Source organism: Typopeltis vanoorti, chromosome 9 (assembly GCF_054136105.1).
Source record: "Typopeltis vanoorti isolate ZY-2024b chromosome 9, IOZ_Tvanoo_1.0, whole genome shotgun sequence".
NCBI lineage: Eukaryota > Metazoa > Arthropoda > Arachnida > Uropygi > Thelyphonidae > Typopeltis > Typopeltis vanoorti.
The window spans coordinates 96148533-96162466 of NC_143557.1; the positions used below are offsets into that span (position 1 = coordinate 96148533).

Genomic DNA, 13934 nt, shown 5'->3' on the forward strand with positions numbered 1-13934 from the left:
GCTGCTTCACATCATCTACTTGTGTGCATCAGTTTACTGTAGATAAAGATATTCAGCCTTTCAAATGATCCAGTTCACTTCCTTTCCTACATCCAAGAAAGGAAATGAAACATTTGACCCTAGTTCTTCAGTAAACTTTATGCCGGCTTTTGATTACTGAGATGGTTTGGCAATTAGATATATACATACAGTGTATTCTCAGTTATCAAGGATTATGGAGGGGGGGGGGGGAACATGGATAATCAAAACTATATTTCACTGTGTATTTTATAAACTGAATAGCTTCTGACTATTGTTGCAAACTCCCCTTTTCAAATGTTTTAAATATGAAAAAACTTCTTCCTATTATGGATTTTAGATGAAGTAGCCTGTCTCAGTCTCATGCCATTGCTTTCTTAGTGATCCAATTATTCTTTTTCCATTTATTATATATATCTATATAGTATTTTTGGCATCCTGCTATTGTTCATTCAATTTAGATGTTCTAGTTTTTTTAATATTTACTTATTAGAAATTTTATTTCTCCTGTCTGAATTCATTTTTTGTCTTTATTTTTTTATGGTCTCCATGTTTCACTTCCATATTCCAACTCTACCTCCCTGTGGCTCACCCAGGGGTGCTGGGAATACTAGCCATTATCAGACCTGGACCCAATAATGCTAACAGAGCTTTGGTGAACACTTCAGAACCCTAGTCAGGAGAAGTGTATATCCAACTACAGTACAGATGCCACCACCGCAACAAAAGAAATGACTCTGAGTCCTGAAAAATCCACACTCACCTTTCTACGGCAGCAGTAAGGAACTAAGTAGGGCCAGGAGTGCTAGGAATCTTGCAGATGAAGGCAAGCCATCTATTAGATGGCTTGCCTTCATCTGCAAGATTCCTAGCACTCCTGGCCCTACTTAGTTCCTTACTGCTGCCGTAGAAATTTGGAGAGATCACATCACCTTGGTAGACCCCTCTCTTTATGTCTATATTTTTGATTTTTGTTATTTTCTTTTATCATGTGGATGTAAGTAGAATCCACATTTATTTGGATTTTGGATTCTCTGTGTAATAGTGAATCCAAGTCTCATCCATAGTAATAAATCAATGTGCAAAATCAGTTTTATTCTTGTTAAAACGCTCCAAGCACTGTTCAGAGATTTTCATGCGAGTACATTTTTGATCTGCTTTGAGCAAGCGTGGCACCCATCTTGTGCAAAGCTTTTTCATTTGCAATTCTTCATGCAAAATGTATCCTACATGTTCTTTTGAAATGCCTATAGCCTCAGCAATTTCACGCACTTTGAATCGACGGTCATCCAATACCATATCGTGCACTTGATCAATGATTTCTGGTGTTGTTACACTTTTTGGACGTCCTATACATAGATCATCTTCAAGGCTGGTACAGCCACGTTTAAACTTGGCAGCCCATTTCTTAATTGTCAAAAATGAAGAAGAAGAGTGCCCATAAACTTTTATGAACTTTGAATGAATTTCTTTTGGCATTAAACCTTCTTTTATAAATAATTTTATAACCACAGGATACTCAATTTTATCCATTTCAAGGAATACAAACAACACTTTTGCTTCAGACATCTGTATGAAACAAACGATAGAATGACTTTCTATTTCACATGGATGCTTATGACAGATGTACCAACTTAGAAAAAAAATCTTGCCAATAATGTATACAGCTTTATTGATTTTGTTGTCTATTTCAATATTTAATTTACCATTTTCACTAAAAATCTTACCTACGTAGCTGAAATGTTTTACTTGTTCCACATGTTCTCCATTCACAAAGCAGTTGACATTTTCAACGATTCTGCATATTTTCATTGTCTTTGTATTGCTGACCTTCATACCATATCTATTACAACAGCTATTCAATTTAGTAAGAGAATCTTGCAGACTTGTAGCAGATTTATTTAGAAGTATAACATCATCTGCATAAAGCAAAGAGCTGACATTAACAACGCCAATTTTATCATGTTTAATACCACTTTCCTTCATAATGTGATGCATATAAATAATGAATAACAGAGGGGATAATGTCCATCCTCCTTGTCTCATACCAGATTTAACATCAAACCATCTTCCTGTACTTCCTTCAAATCTAACTGCTGACTTACAACTCAAATAAAGACTAAGTATTGCTTGATATAATGCCCCATTGACACTATATAACTGTAGCGTATTGAATAGCTTCTCTCTTGACAACTTGTCATATGCCTTTTCCAGATCAACAAAACTAAAATACAGATCTTTGTTATATTTCCATGCTTTCTCAACTATTTGTCATAAAGTGGAGATCTGATCCTGACAGCCTCTATTTGACCTGAATCCAGCTTGTTCTTTACCAAGCTTTTCTTCCACAATTCTTCTCAACCGTTTCTCAAGTATACTGGCATAAATCTTGCCAGGAACACTCAGTAAGGAAATACCTCTGTAATTCTCACATTTGGTTTTATTTCCCTTTTTATATATGGGTACTATGAGAGCTCTACTCCAATCATCGGGAATTCATCCCTCTGTCCAGGCTTTCTGAACTATGCAGTGCAGCCACTGTAAAACTTTTATACCACCATACTTCAGTATTTCTGGTCGAATATCATCTACTCCTGCTGTCTTTCCACATTTCAAGCCTTTGATGGCTTTTTCTACTTCTAGTATGAATATGTATTCCTGACTGTATGCCTGTTGAGTGTTTTTTACCACTGTGCTATCAGTGCTTGTTTCATTTAGCAATTTTTGAAGTAATTACTCCATGCTTCAAGGATATCTTTTTCTCCCGTTTTCATGTCGCCTTTATCATCTCTAACTCCTTGTACAGCACTCTTTCCTCCATTTCTAAGCTTCATCAACAACCTCCAGAATATCTTACCACCTTCTTGATATTTATTTTCTATGTTCTTGCCAAAGTCCTCCCATGACTTTTGTTTAGCTAGTTTTACACAGTGTTTAGCTTTCTTACATTTGTCTCTGTCTTCTCTAAGAGCACAAGCTGACTTATTTGCCAGGAACTTTTGATATGCTTTCTTCTTTTCCTTCACTGCCTCTTTAACTTCCTGTGTCCACCATGGAGTTCTGATTTTTCTATCCTTGCACACAGCCTCACCACATGCCTCTCTAGCTGAATCAATCAGGGTTTTCTTCAAGGCTTGCCACTGAATCTCCAAGGTTTGGTTACTGTTCTCAAACCCTTTCATTTTTTCTTCAATAATCTTTGTGTATTTTAGTCTACAGTTCACATCTGAGAGCTGCTCAACTTTTATTCGCTTGAAAACTTTCTTACATGTTATTCTTTTCAATATGAAATTCAATTTTATCCTGCTCAAGACTAAATAGTGATCACTTCCAATTTCAAATCCTCTGTACACTCTGGTGTCCTGCAACACCACTATCAACAATAACATAGTCAATGAGACTTTTCTTATTCCTTGCTTCTTCTCTCCATGTGAATTTGAGCATATTTTTTGTTGTAACATGGTGTTAGTAATAACCAGTCCATGTCCTGAGCAGAAATCCAACAGGTATTTGCCATTATTATTATTATTATTATTAGCTTTGCTCTTTTGGCATTAAACCTTCTTTTATAAATGATTTTATAACCGCAGGATACTCAATTTTATCCATTTCAAGGAATACAGACAACACTGCTTCAGACAGCTGTATGAAACAAACTACTTGATAGAATGACTTGCAATTTCACATGAATGCTTATGACAGATGTACCAACTTAGGAAAAAAAAAAATCTTGTTGATAGTGTTATATCGCCATTCTGTATAAAAAATATTTTTACCAGTTTTTCTTTATTTTCAATTGTTTTCTTAATATTTAGCATCTCATCAAAACACTTTAAGAGAAACTTATGCCATAGTTCTATATTACTCGAGACCGTCTGCTATTCCAAAAGTTTACCTTCATGTCCAACACGAATACTATACTATTCCTACATTTCCCTGATTACTACTGTCTAAATATAATATTTTAGTAGTTATTATTTAGCAGTACTTCATCTGTTTTATTCTTCATTTCAGTAACATCAATATCAATGTTTCTTCTCTAATTCTTCTGCAAGTTACACTTCTTTTCCAGTAATACTTGTCACAATGATAGTGCCTATCTTTGATTCTGGTGAGGGTGAATTTGTCTGAATAGCCAACTTTTCACCATTCACCTTGGTTTTCTGACAAAAATAGTGGGAGTTGTTTAACTGGGTGATGCCCCAGCTGGCTCATCATGTTGAAATACCATCTTTTTTTTTGTTTGCAGTTTTTAAGCCAATACAGAAGAGAATTTAGTTGGCTTAGTTCAAAATTGCTGGGATATCCTCATTTGTTCAGCTAAGTGGATACCTAATAACACAGCATATTATGAGGTGAGGATTAGACATTATGTAAGAACCCCAGGTCTGTTCTTCACATTCCTTACAGTTATTAAAAGGAAAGCAGTCAATTATGCTTGACTGTGATATTTTGAGGCGTGCAATTACCCCCCCCCCCCAATTCAAATGAGTGAAATTTGATAATGCCTATTAGTAACAAGTATATACTTTGGAGTAGAGCAAATCACTGAACCCACTAGATATTGTGCCATAACTAATATATTAAACAGAAAAGCACATTCAATGTATTTTTTCATGCCCACCAAATTTTGAGTCACCTTTTCTTTATTTATTATTATTATCTGAGACCTCCAGGGAGTCAAGGACTCATCGGGGGAGGCAGTAAATTGCCAAACCCAGCTATAATACTTTCCCTTAAATTCATTTACACTAGATGCACTTCCTACTCCTAAGGGCAAATTATTCCACTCACTCACTCAATGCTCTCTGGGAGAAAAACATAGCTCTTATCCCTTTCTTGACTGAGAACAACCTTAACTTCCATGGATGCCCCCGTGTTCTCTCCCTGCCTTTCACATAATGAAAAATTTCATCATTTGAAATGCTATAACACCCATTCAAAAGTTTATAGACCTCTATCATATCACCCCTCTTTCTCCTGTTAACCAGAGACTGCAATCCACATACTCGCAATCTGTCCTCATAATCTAAATCCCATAATCCGGATATAACTCTTTGTAACTCTTCTTTTTGCCCTTTCCACAGCTTCTTTATCCCCTTGGAACCCAGAAGATCAAATCTGTGTACGATAATCCAGGTGTGATCTTATCAAAGTCTTATAAAGAGGCAAAATTACTTCCTTATCCTTACATGTCAAGGTTCGCTTCAACATAGCAACTATCCTCTGAGTTGTACTTGCAACTTTTGCTATATGACCTTTGAACTTTAAATTCTTATCCATCAATACACCAAGGTCCCTTGCCTCTTCAGTTTCTTGTAGCATAACTCCACTAATATAATATGCTGTTGGTACTCTAATCATGCCAAAGTGCATAACTTTACATTTACTAACATTAAACTGACAGCCATTTTCGTTTGCCTACATTTCCAGTCCATTCAAATCATTTTGTAATTGCTGAATATCAGTAGAATCCCTGATTGCCCTGCCTATCTTTGCATCATCAGCATACAATTGCAAATCAGATGATAGGCCCATGTCAATTTGTTTCCAATTTGACGGAGACGATGAGCAAACTTGTTTTTATCTGGGTCTCATGCAATATAACAGGTCATATTATGTATATAACACCAAAATGAAAAAGATGTGTAACACATGACACATTACTCTCGGTCAAGAGGTTGGACTCAGAGTACAAATAGATGTGTGTTAACTGAACAACATTACCATTAGTAAAGCTTTGCAAAGCATTCAGAAAGCCCCCATTGAAGCAGTTAAGGGAGGAAAGTTTAGTACTTCTTGAAAAGAAACTGCTCAAGTAGTTTGCAGATAGATGTAATAAAGATACAGATGTGTTGGCTGCAACAATTTCTTATATGAGAATAAAATGTTCTATGGTCATGTCATGCACAACACTCAAGAGGTTGTACCCAGAGTAAAAACAGATGTGGTTTGAAACATTGAAACATTTGCATAATATTTATTCTTAAAAGCAAGCTTTAGTGATTCCATATAATATTTTGAATCAGTGATCTATTAACTTAGTTGCAATGAGATAAAGTGATGCTACTTCAACTAAAAACAAAACTAGCAGATCTAAAAATTTCATGGATCTGAATAAAAAAATTTGCAAAGTTTTTATTATTATTATTAAAATGTAATGGAAAGTTGTATTTATGTGTTAATTATACTGTATTTCATTCTTTAAGCAGGTTTCATTTCAAAAAGAAATTTTACATTTTTAAATTTCTGTTGTTGTTGTTTTTTTTTAAATAAAAGTGTAATTTACAGTTTAACATATGTTTTCTTGAAAAGATGAAATAAAGGCATTTTTACATATTCTTTATTACAACATAATCTCTATATGTTATATTATTATAATAGGAATATAAAACAACATTATTTAAATTAAGGGGATATTAAATCCCACAATGTTTTAAAACCAAATAAGAAACTCAAAGATTGGAATCAGAGAGTTTCATGTCGAATATAGTAAACTATAAAAGTACTGTACCTAAGTGTATATAAAACAACATTTAGATAATTTTATTTGGGGGGAGGGGAAAGAAAAACAGTTCTCCATTGCTCATCAAACTTTGAAGCATTTATCAACAAAGATTCATTTTTTGACTCCCTCTCCCAAATACTTTAGTCCATTATTGGGCTGGTAATGTGCAATATCAAAAAAGGCTGAAACCGGTCTGGGTAGTGACCTCCCACCATAATGTAATAACAGCATACATTTCCTAGGAAATGTGTTTTTACATTATGGAAAATACCTAAGAATAGCGATCAGAACTTTACTGCCTTTGCTGCGAGTTGTCCAGTATTGTACTACGTACTAGGGTCACTTGCATTAACTCATGCTAGTGATCGCCGATACTTTTATAGTTTACTATATTCGGCATGAAACTCTCTGATTCCAATCTTTGAGTTTCTTATTCGGTTTTAAAACATTGTGGGATTTAATATCCCCTTAATTTAAATGTTTATAGCACCGAAATGAAGCCTATTGGCTCTTTATATTTAAGTATATAAAACAACATTTAGATAATTTTATTTGGGGGGAGGGGAAAGAAAAACAGTTCTCCATTGCTCATCAAACTTTGAAGCATTTATCAACAAAGATTCATTTTTTGACTCCCTCCCCCAAATACTTTAGTCCATTATTGGGCTGGTAATGTGCAATATATAGCCTCTGCCAAATCAAATCTTCCCATGGTATGGCCTATTTCCACAAACATGGCTTGCTTACATGGCAGCAATACTGGCAAGGTGAATATTGCTACCTTATGAGCATATCTTCCCCAGCTGAAGGAAATATCAAATAGACCTCGAGGTTGTAGATGACTTTCATCACCTGGTGAAACACCAAGGTCCTGCTCATTGGAACAGGTGTGCAGTGGTTATTGGCATGTTTCATCTCCAGAGAAGGGTCTCTGGTTTCTATATCCTCCTTCCACCTCTTTCTTCCCAACCAGCACCTCCTCCCTTTGAAGGTACAGCAGTAAAGTGGTTCTGCAGGCCAACTGCTAGATAACATGGACATAAACTGATGGTAATGCATCAAGAAACTTCCTGACTAGTTGGCAAATAATCCTACTGTTGCTTACTCTGCTAGGGGTTGTGTCTTCTGGGCAAAACTTCTGCTCTTCCTTGTTTCCACCTCTTTCATGTAGTAACTCTGATAGTGCACAGTAACATCATCTATAGACCTCTAAGCAGTACTTCTTTGCAACCTCATGTAATGACAACCAAGGCAAATCTCCTCTGACTTTATCCACGAATGGCTCTTTCATTAGATCTTTCTTCCTCTGATCTTTCATTAGAAGGATAGACATAGAAAAGAAAAAATATCAATAGTCTTTATACAAATAAGTCCCTGGTCCAAATGGTATCACTCCAATTGTGCAAAAAATTTGTGCTTCAGAAATCCATCCTGTATTGTTTATATAAGCTGTCATATTCATCTAACATTTATCCAACAGTATGGAAATGAGCCTTTATCCAAAAGTCAGCCATGAAACAAGTATCTCATAGCCATCACTTTAATATTCTCAAAAGTAATAGCCATTAATGGCCAAATTCTTCATTACCTGTGACCTACCAATTAATTAGCGATCATCAATATAGATTCAATTGCTATCATTCCACAGTGACCTTTTAGTCAACGTTATCCACCCTTGAACAAAGCCATGGAAAAGTTTCTTGATATTTCCAATGCATCTGATCAAGGTCTTTACCAAGTTGCAATCTTATGGGCTCCTTTCTGCCCTTTATGACTAGACTGCAAGTTTCTTCTCTGATCATTCACTGCATGGTGGATGCTTTCCTCTCATCAGATTTCTCTATAAATGCTGGGATATCCCAGGTGCTGTGCTTTCATCTACAATATTCTTTCACTAACCTCACTATTTCACTATTCAGAAACTCAAATGATTCAAACTTCAAGATTTTCCATAACCAATGTATTAAACACTGAGCTTCCTCCACTCAAGATCAATTTTTTTCCTTATTTGGGTTGACTTTTACAAATAGCAGATTTTAGTATAAACAAAGCACATGCATAGTTATCTTGGCCTACAAAAAAACTTGATGCTTGTGTGTGTATATCCCTTTTTCATTCAAAACACTACTTATCTCCTGCAAATCCTAACACTATAAATCCCAAAGTAATGCCTTTAAAATGTTGTTCTCACATTTTGGGTGGTGCACCCAAACTCCCTAAGAAATCTCAATTGCATCTATAAAAAAAAAAAAGACAAATCTGCTTAATAGATGACTCCTTCATCACAGACTCCATCCAATCACTTTCTCACAAGATGGTCTGTTTCTGCATTTTTTTTTTTTTAATAGATATTTTCATGGGCACTTCTCCACCAAACTGGCCTCCTTCATTTTCTTGTAATCATGTAAGGAAACAAGCAGCCATAGGTCACCATCCTCACACAATTCAGCTGTAAACACATCAAATCAACTCTTTTCCCAAATGAATACAACTCCAAGATTCTTCAAGAAATTCAAGAATGGTGTGTCTGAAATTGTGTGTAATGAAATTGAAACATTAAGATTCTCCTAGCATTTAAACAAACAGAGTTCACTACATGAATACAAATGCTACAGCATTTGTATTTTAAACAATGCTGAGGTGATGATTTACATGTTTATTAGCATAACAAAATACTCTGTCATGCTGATAAATGCTACTTGGTTTCATAATTTGGCAGGATAAATGCAGAGCATCCAACTTAAAGCACCCGAAATACTACCAGATAACCCACATTAAGACAATAAAATACAATTAACTTGGAATCGCATTTACAGAGAGGATAATGCAAATTACATCTGTTACCTAACAAAATCTTCAAATAATATAAGGAACCATTGATAACAGGGAGTGTCAAGACAACCAACCATTCAATCCTATTTATAGGATGGTTGGTTAAGTGCAAATCCTGTACACTGTGTGCCTATGATTAGCAGAAATCTCAGATGTCTTACCTCTCGTAAAAGACCAAACAATACATCAGTACTAAGTGAACGTTCATGAGCTTCATCCATAATGATAGCACTGTAATTATCTAAATCAGATTCTCTTAGGGATTCTCTCAGCAAAATGCCATCAGTCATGTATTTAATTATAGTTTTCTGTCAAAAGAGATAAAACACAATAATCAACAGAAGAATTTATAAAAATAATCAATAAAAATTCTCAATGAATTATATTATAAATTATATACGAGATGGTATCAAGTATGTTTACACACTATCACCTTCAAAATAGTCCCCTTGCATAGCAATACAGTGCTCCCAGCATTCTTGCCACTTTTGGAATGTGTCCTGGAAGTCTTCTTTTCGAAGCATGTCAAGCACCTTCTGCGATTCGCACTGGAGTCAAAACGGTGACCTTTGAGCTGGATCTTCATCTTCGGGAAGAGGGCGAAGTCTGCAGCTGCAGGAGCCAAATCTGGTGTGTAGGGTGGGTGCGGAAGTGAGATCATGTTGTTTCTGGCAAGAAACTCACGTGTGAGGAGAGCTCGGTGACATTCATTGTCGTTGTGGAGCATCCAGTTTTTCATGCCCACAGATCTGGTCGCTTTTGCCAAATGTCCTCCCTCAGATGCCTTAAAACTTGGCAGTAGAACTCGCTATTGACGGTATGGCCCCTGAGAACGAATTCTCGATGCACAATGTCGCGAATGTCAAAAAAGACGATGAGCATGCACTTGGTCGAGCTGCGGAACTGCCTTGCCTTTTTCAGTCGTGGAGATGATGGGCTCTTCCACTGTGAAGACTGTTGCTTCATCTCAGAGTTGTACCCCGTACACCCAAGTTTCGTCACCGGTAATGATCCTCAACACGAAGGATGGGTCATCCACAGCACGCTGACAGAGTTCTTGGCAGACTTCAACGCAGTGCTCCTTCTGCTCCTGGGTCAGCAACCTGGGGATGAACTTGGCAGCAACACAGCACATTTTCAAATCACACACGAGGATTGCCTGGACTGTTCCGTATGACACACCGACAACAGCAGCAATGTTGCAGAGTGTTCTCCAACAATCCTCATGCACAAGTTGCCGAATGGTTTTGACATTTTTGGGGATTGAGCTCATTGAAGGTCTTCCTGATCTCTCATTGTCTTCCAGTGATGTTCTTCCACTCTTGAAGCACACGTGCCACTCAGACTATCTCGAACAAATCATTGCAGCATCGCTGTAAACTTGCCGAATCATGTCAAACGTCTCTGTGGCAGATTTGCCCAGTTTCATGCACAATTTCACTTTTGCTCTTTGTTCTAACTTGATATCCATGATGAAATCGCAGATGTGGTAATGCGGGTGGTCAGAATAGCATTAGTTACACAGCTCCTGATGTACACAGGACGATGTCTTTTGGCACACTGACTTATGAAGGTAGGTGCTCCCTGTGACTGTGCTTGCAACCTTGTGCTGCTATCTGCTGGCATGTTACAAACCTAGTCTCGAAACCTTTTGATACCACCTCATATACGACTTTTAATCTCAGATCATTCAGGCAACTATTATTTTATTTTTGGTGCATATAAAAGACACATTTCAGAAATATAATATGATAAAGAAAAAAAAATTAAGCATTTATGAGAAAGCCATTCATGTCAACATTTTTAGATTAACAAAATAATAATAATAAGATAAATAATACACCCCCCTTCCCCTGCAGATACTACAAATATCACAATTCTTTTGTTTCTGACATATCCTCAAGGGGGTGGGGGGATTTGCACAGGATATGATAGTACCACATGAAAAACTTACATCATTACTAACTTTCTATCTACAATTTTTCTCCAAATCAAGCTGTTACCTGTAAACACTCCAAATTATCATGCACTTTATACTATATCAATCCACCTATATCTTGGTCTTCCTCTGGATCTTTTTCCTGCCAACCTGGCAGAGAACACTTGTTCTGCTAATATTTCCTCTCACAAAATAAGTGACCTTATTTCCTTTCAACAATCCCATTCTGTTTAAGTGACCATACCACCTGAGATTAGCTCTGCTAACACATTCCTAATGCTAATAATGACAATTTTAATATCATATTGCTGTTGATGCCATCTGTTAACAACCCTAATCTTTCTCAGGACTCTCATATCTGTGGTCTCTAGTCTTTGGTCAAGTGTTTTATTTCTAATCCAACATTCATATCCATCCATAAGTTAAAATTAGTTTGAATCAATTTTATACACAATTATACACAAATTTTATAATTAACTGTCCTGTGTACAGCTAATTTGTGTTTTAACTAATTTCTCTCTTATTCCATATACATTTATTCAGTTGACTTCCTACCATACCAGCTTTGTATGGTAGAAAGCACTGACCTGTTTTGCACTGACCAATTTCCCATTTAATGTTTACTGCATTAACGACTAAAACTACTTATCTCTTTTCCTGATCCCCCATGCCTAAATAAACCTTATCCTTATTATTTAAAAGATAATAATGAGACTAAAACTTACCTGTTTTAGTCTCATTAATTAACACTAAGTATTTCAACATATTGTGTAATTCTTCTGCTAACTTCACTTCTTTTGTCTATTTCCATATTTAATTTATCATCTTAACTAAAAATCATGTCTAAGTAGCTGAAATGTTTTACTTGTTTTATAGGTTCTCAATTCACAATGCAGTTGATATTTTTAACTGCATTGTGAATGCAGTTTCACAATGTTTTCACTATTTTCACTGTCTTTATCTTATCAGGTTATTGCTGATCTTCACACAAAATCTATTACAACAGTTATTCAATTTAGTCAGAGAATCTTGCAGACTTGTAGCAGATTTATTTAGAAGTATAACATCGTCCACATAAAGCAAAGAGCTGACATTAACATTTCCAATTTTGATATCATGTTTAATACCACTTTCCTTCATAATGTGATCCATATAGATAATGAATAACAAAGGGGATAATGTACATCCTTGTCTTTCACCAGATTTAACATTAAACTATCTTTCTGTACTTCCTTCAATTCTAACTGCTGACTTACAACTCAAATAAAGACTAAGTACTGCTTGATATAATGCCCCATTGACACCATACAACTGTAGTGTTTTGAATAGCTTCTCTCTTGGCACCTTGTCATATGCCTTTTCCAGATCTACAAAACTTAAATACAGATCACTGTTATATTCCCATGACTTCTCAACTATTTGTCGTAAAGTGAAGATCTGATCCTGACAGCCTCTATTTGGTCTGAATCCAGATGGTTCTTCACCAAGCTTCCCTTCCACAATCCTCAACTGTTTCTCAAGTATACTTGCATAAATCTTGCTATGCAAGTATACCCATATTCATATTCCCTACGGAATGCTATATTCACAGCATTCAGTAGGGAAATACCTCTGTAATTCTCACACTGTTTTATTTCCTTTTTTATATATGGGTACTATGAGAGCTCTACTCAATTATCTGGAATTTGTCCCTCTGTCCAGGCCTTCTGAACTATGCAGTGCAGCCACTGTAAGACTTTTATACCTCCATACTTGAGCATTTCTGGTCAATTATCATCAACTGCAGCTGCCTTTCCATATTTCAGGCTTTTTCTACTTCAAGTATAGATATGTATTCCTGACTACATGCCTGGTCAATACTTTTTTACCACTGTGCTGTCACTGATTGTTTCATTTAACAATTTTTTCAAAGTTATGTATGGTCTTTATATGGCTTATTTCTGACCAATCAGTCTTCTGACTTATCTGAGCTCAATCAGTTCAAACTATTTTGACTTCTGCCTTCTGATTTCTTTTACAGCATATAAATTTACTGAGCTTGCTTCACAGCTTAACCATACTCATTCTATTATCTATTTCATATCTGTCTGATTTTCACTAAATTTCCCTTCATTAAAAATTATACCTAAATTGATAAAAGGTGTAACCTGCCCTATTTTCAGAGTTTTAGTTATTTTATTGCTGATTTCCATACTAAATTTATTGTACAATTATTTGTTTTAACTTGTGAAGAACTAAGCTGAGCATATCCAGTTTGAACATCAGATATGACATCACTTTTTTGAATAATGTAGTCCATAGAGATTACAAATAACAGAGATGGTGCAATGACCTTACACCTGATTTATCATAAAACCATCTTAATGTGCACCTTTCAACCAAAACTGCTGATCTGCAACTTAAGTATAGACTATATGTATGTTGCTCTATATAAAGTTCCATTCCAGCATGCGGAGTTAGTGCTCTGAACAGATTTCCCTTTAGTACCACCTTATCATATGCTTTTCAAGATCAATCAACAAAGCTTAAATAGAGACCTTTATTATATTCCCATGATTTTTTTACTATTATCATAATAAAAGTCTAGTCCTGGCAACCAACTATTTGGGGAATGTCAAACTAGGTATGACATCATGT

The 13934-nt window shown here is 35.8% G+C and overlaps 1 protein-coding gene across 1 annotated transcript in view; it reads right to left on the bottom strand.

The window, feature by feature from the left end:
• Positions 1-13934, bottom strand: part of Prp16 (ATP-dependent RNA helicase l(1)G0007) — a 261425-nt gene that overhangs the window by 132440 nt on the left and 115051 nt on the right. Inside the window, exon 11 of the mRNA XM_090397330.1 lies at positions 9520-9666. Coding sequence (XP_090253456.1) covers positions 9520-9666 — 147 coding nt within the window. The remainder of the gene's footprint in view (positions 1-9519; positions 9667-13934) is intronic.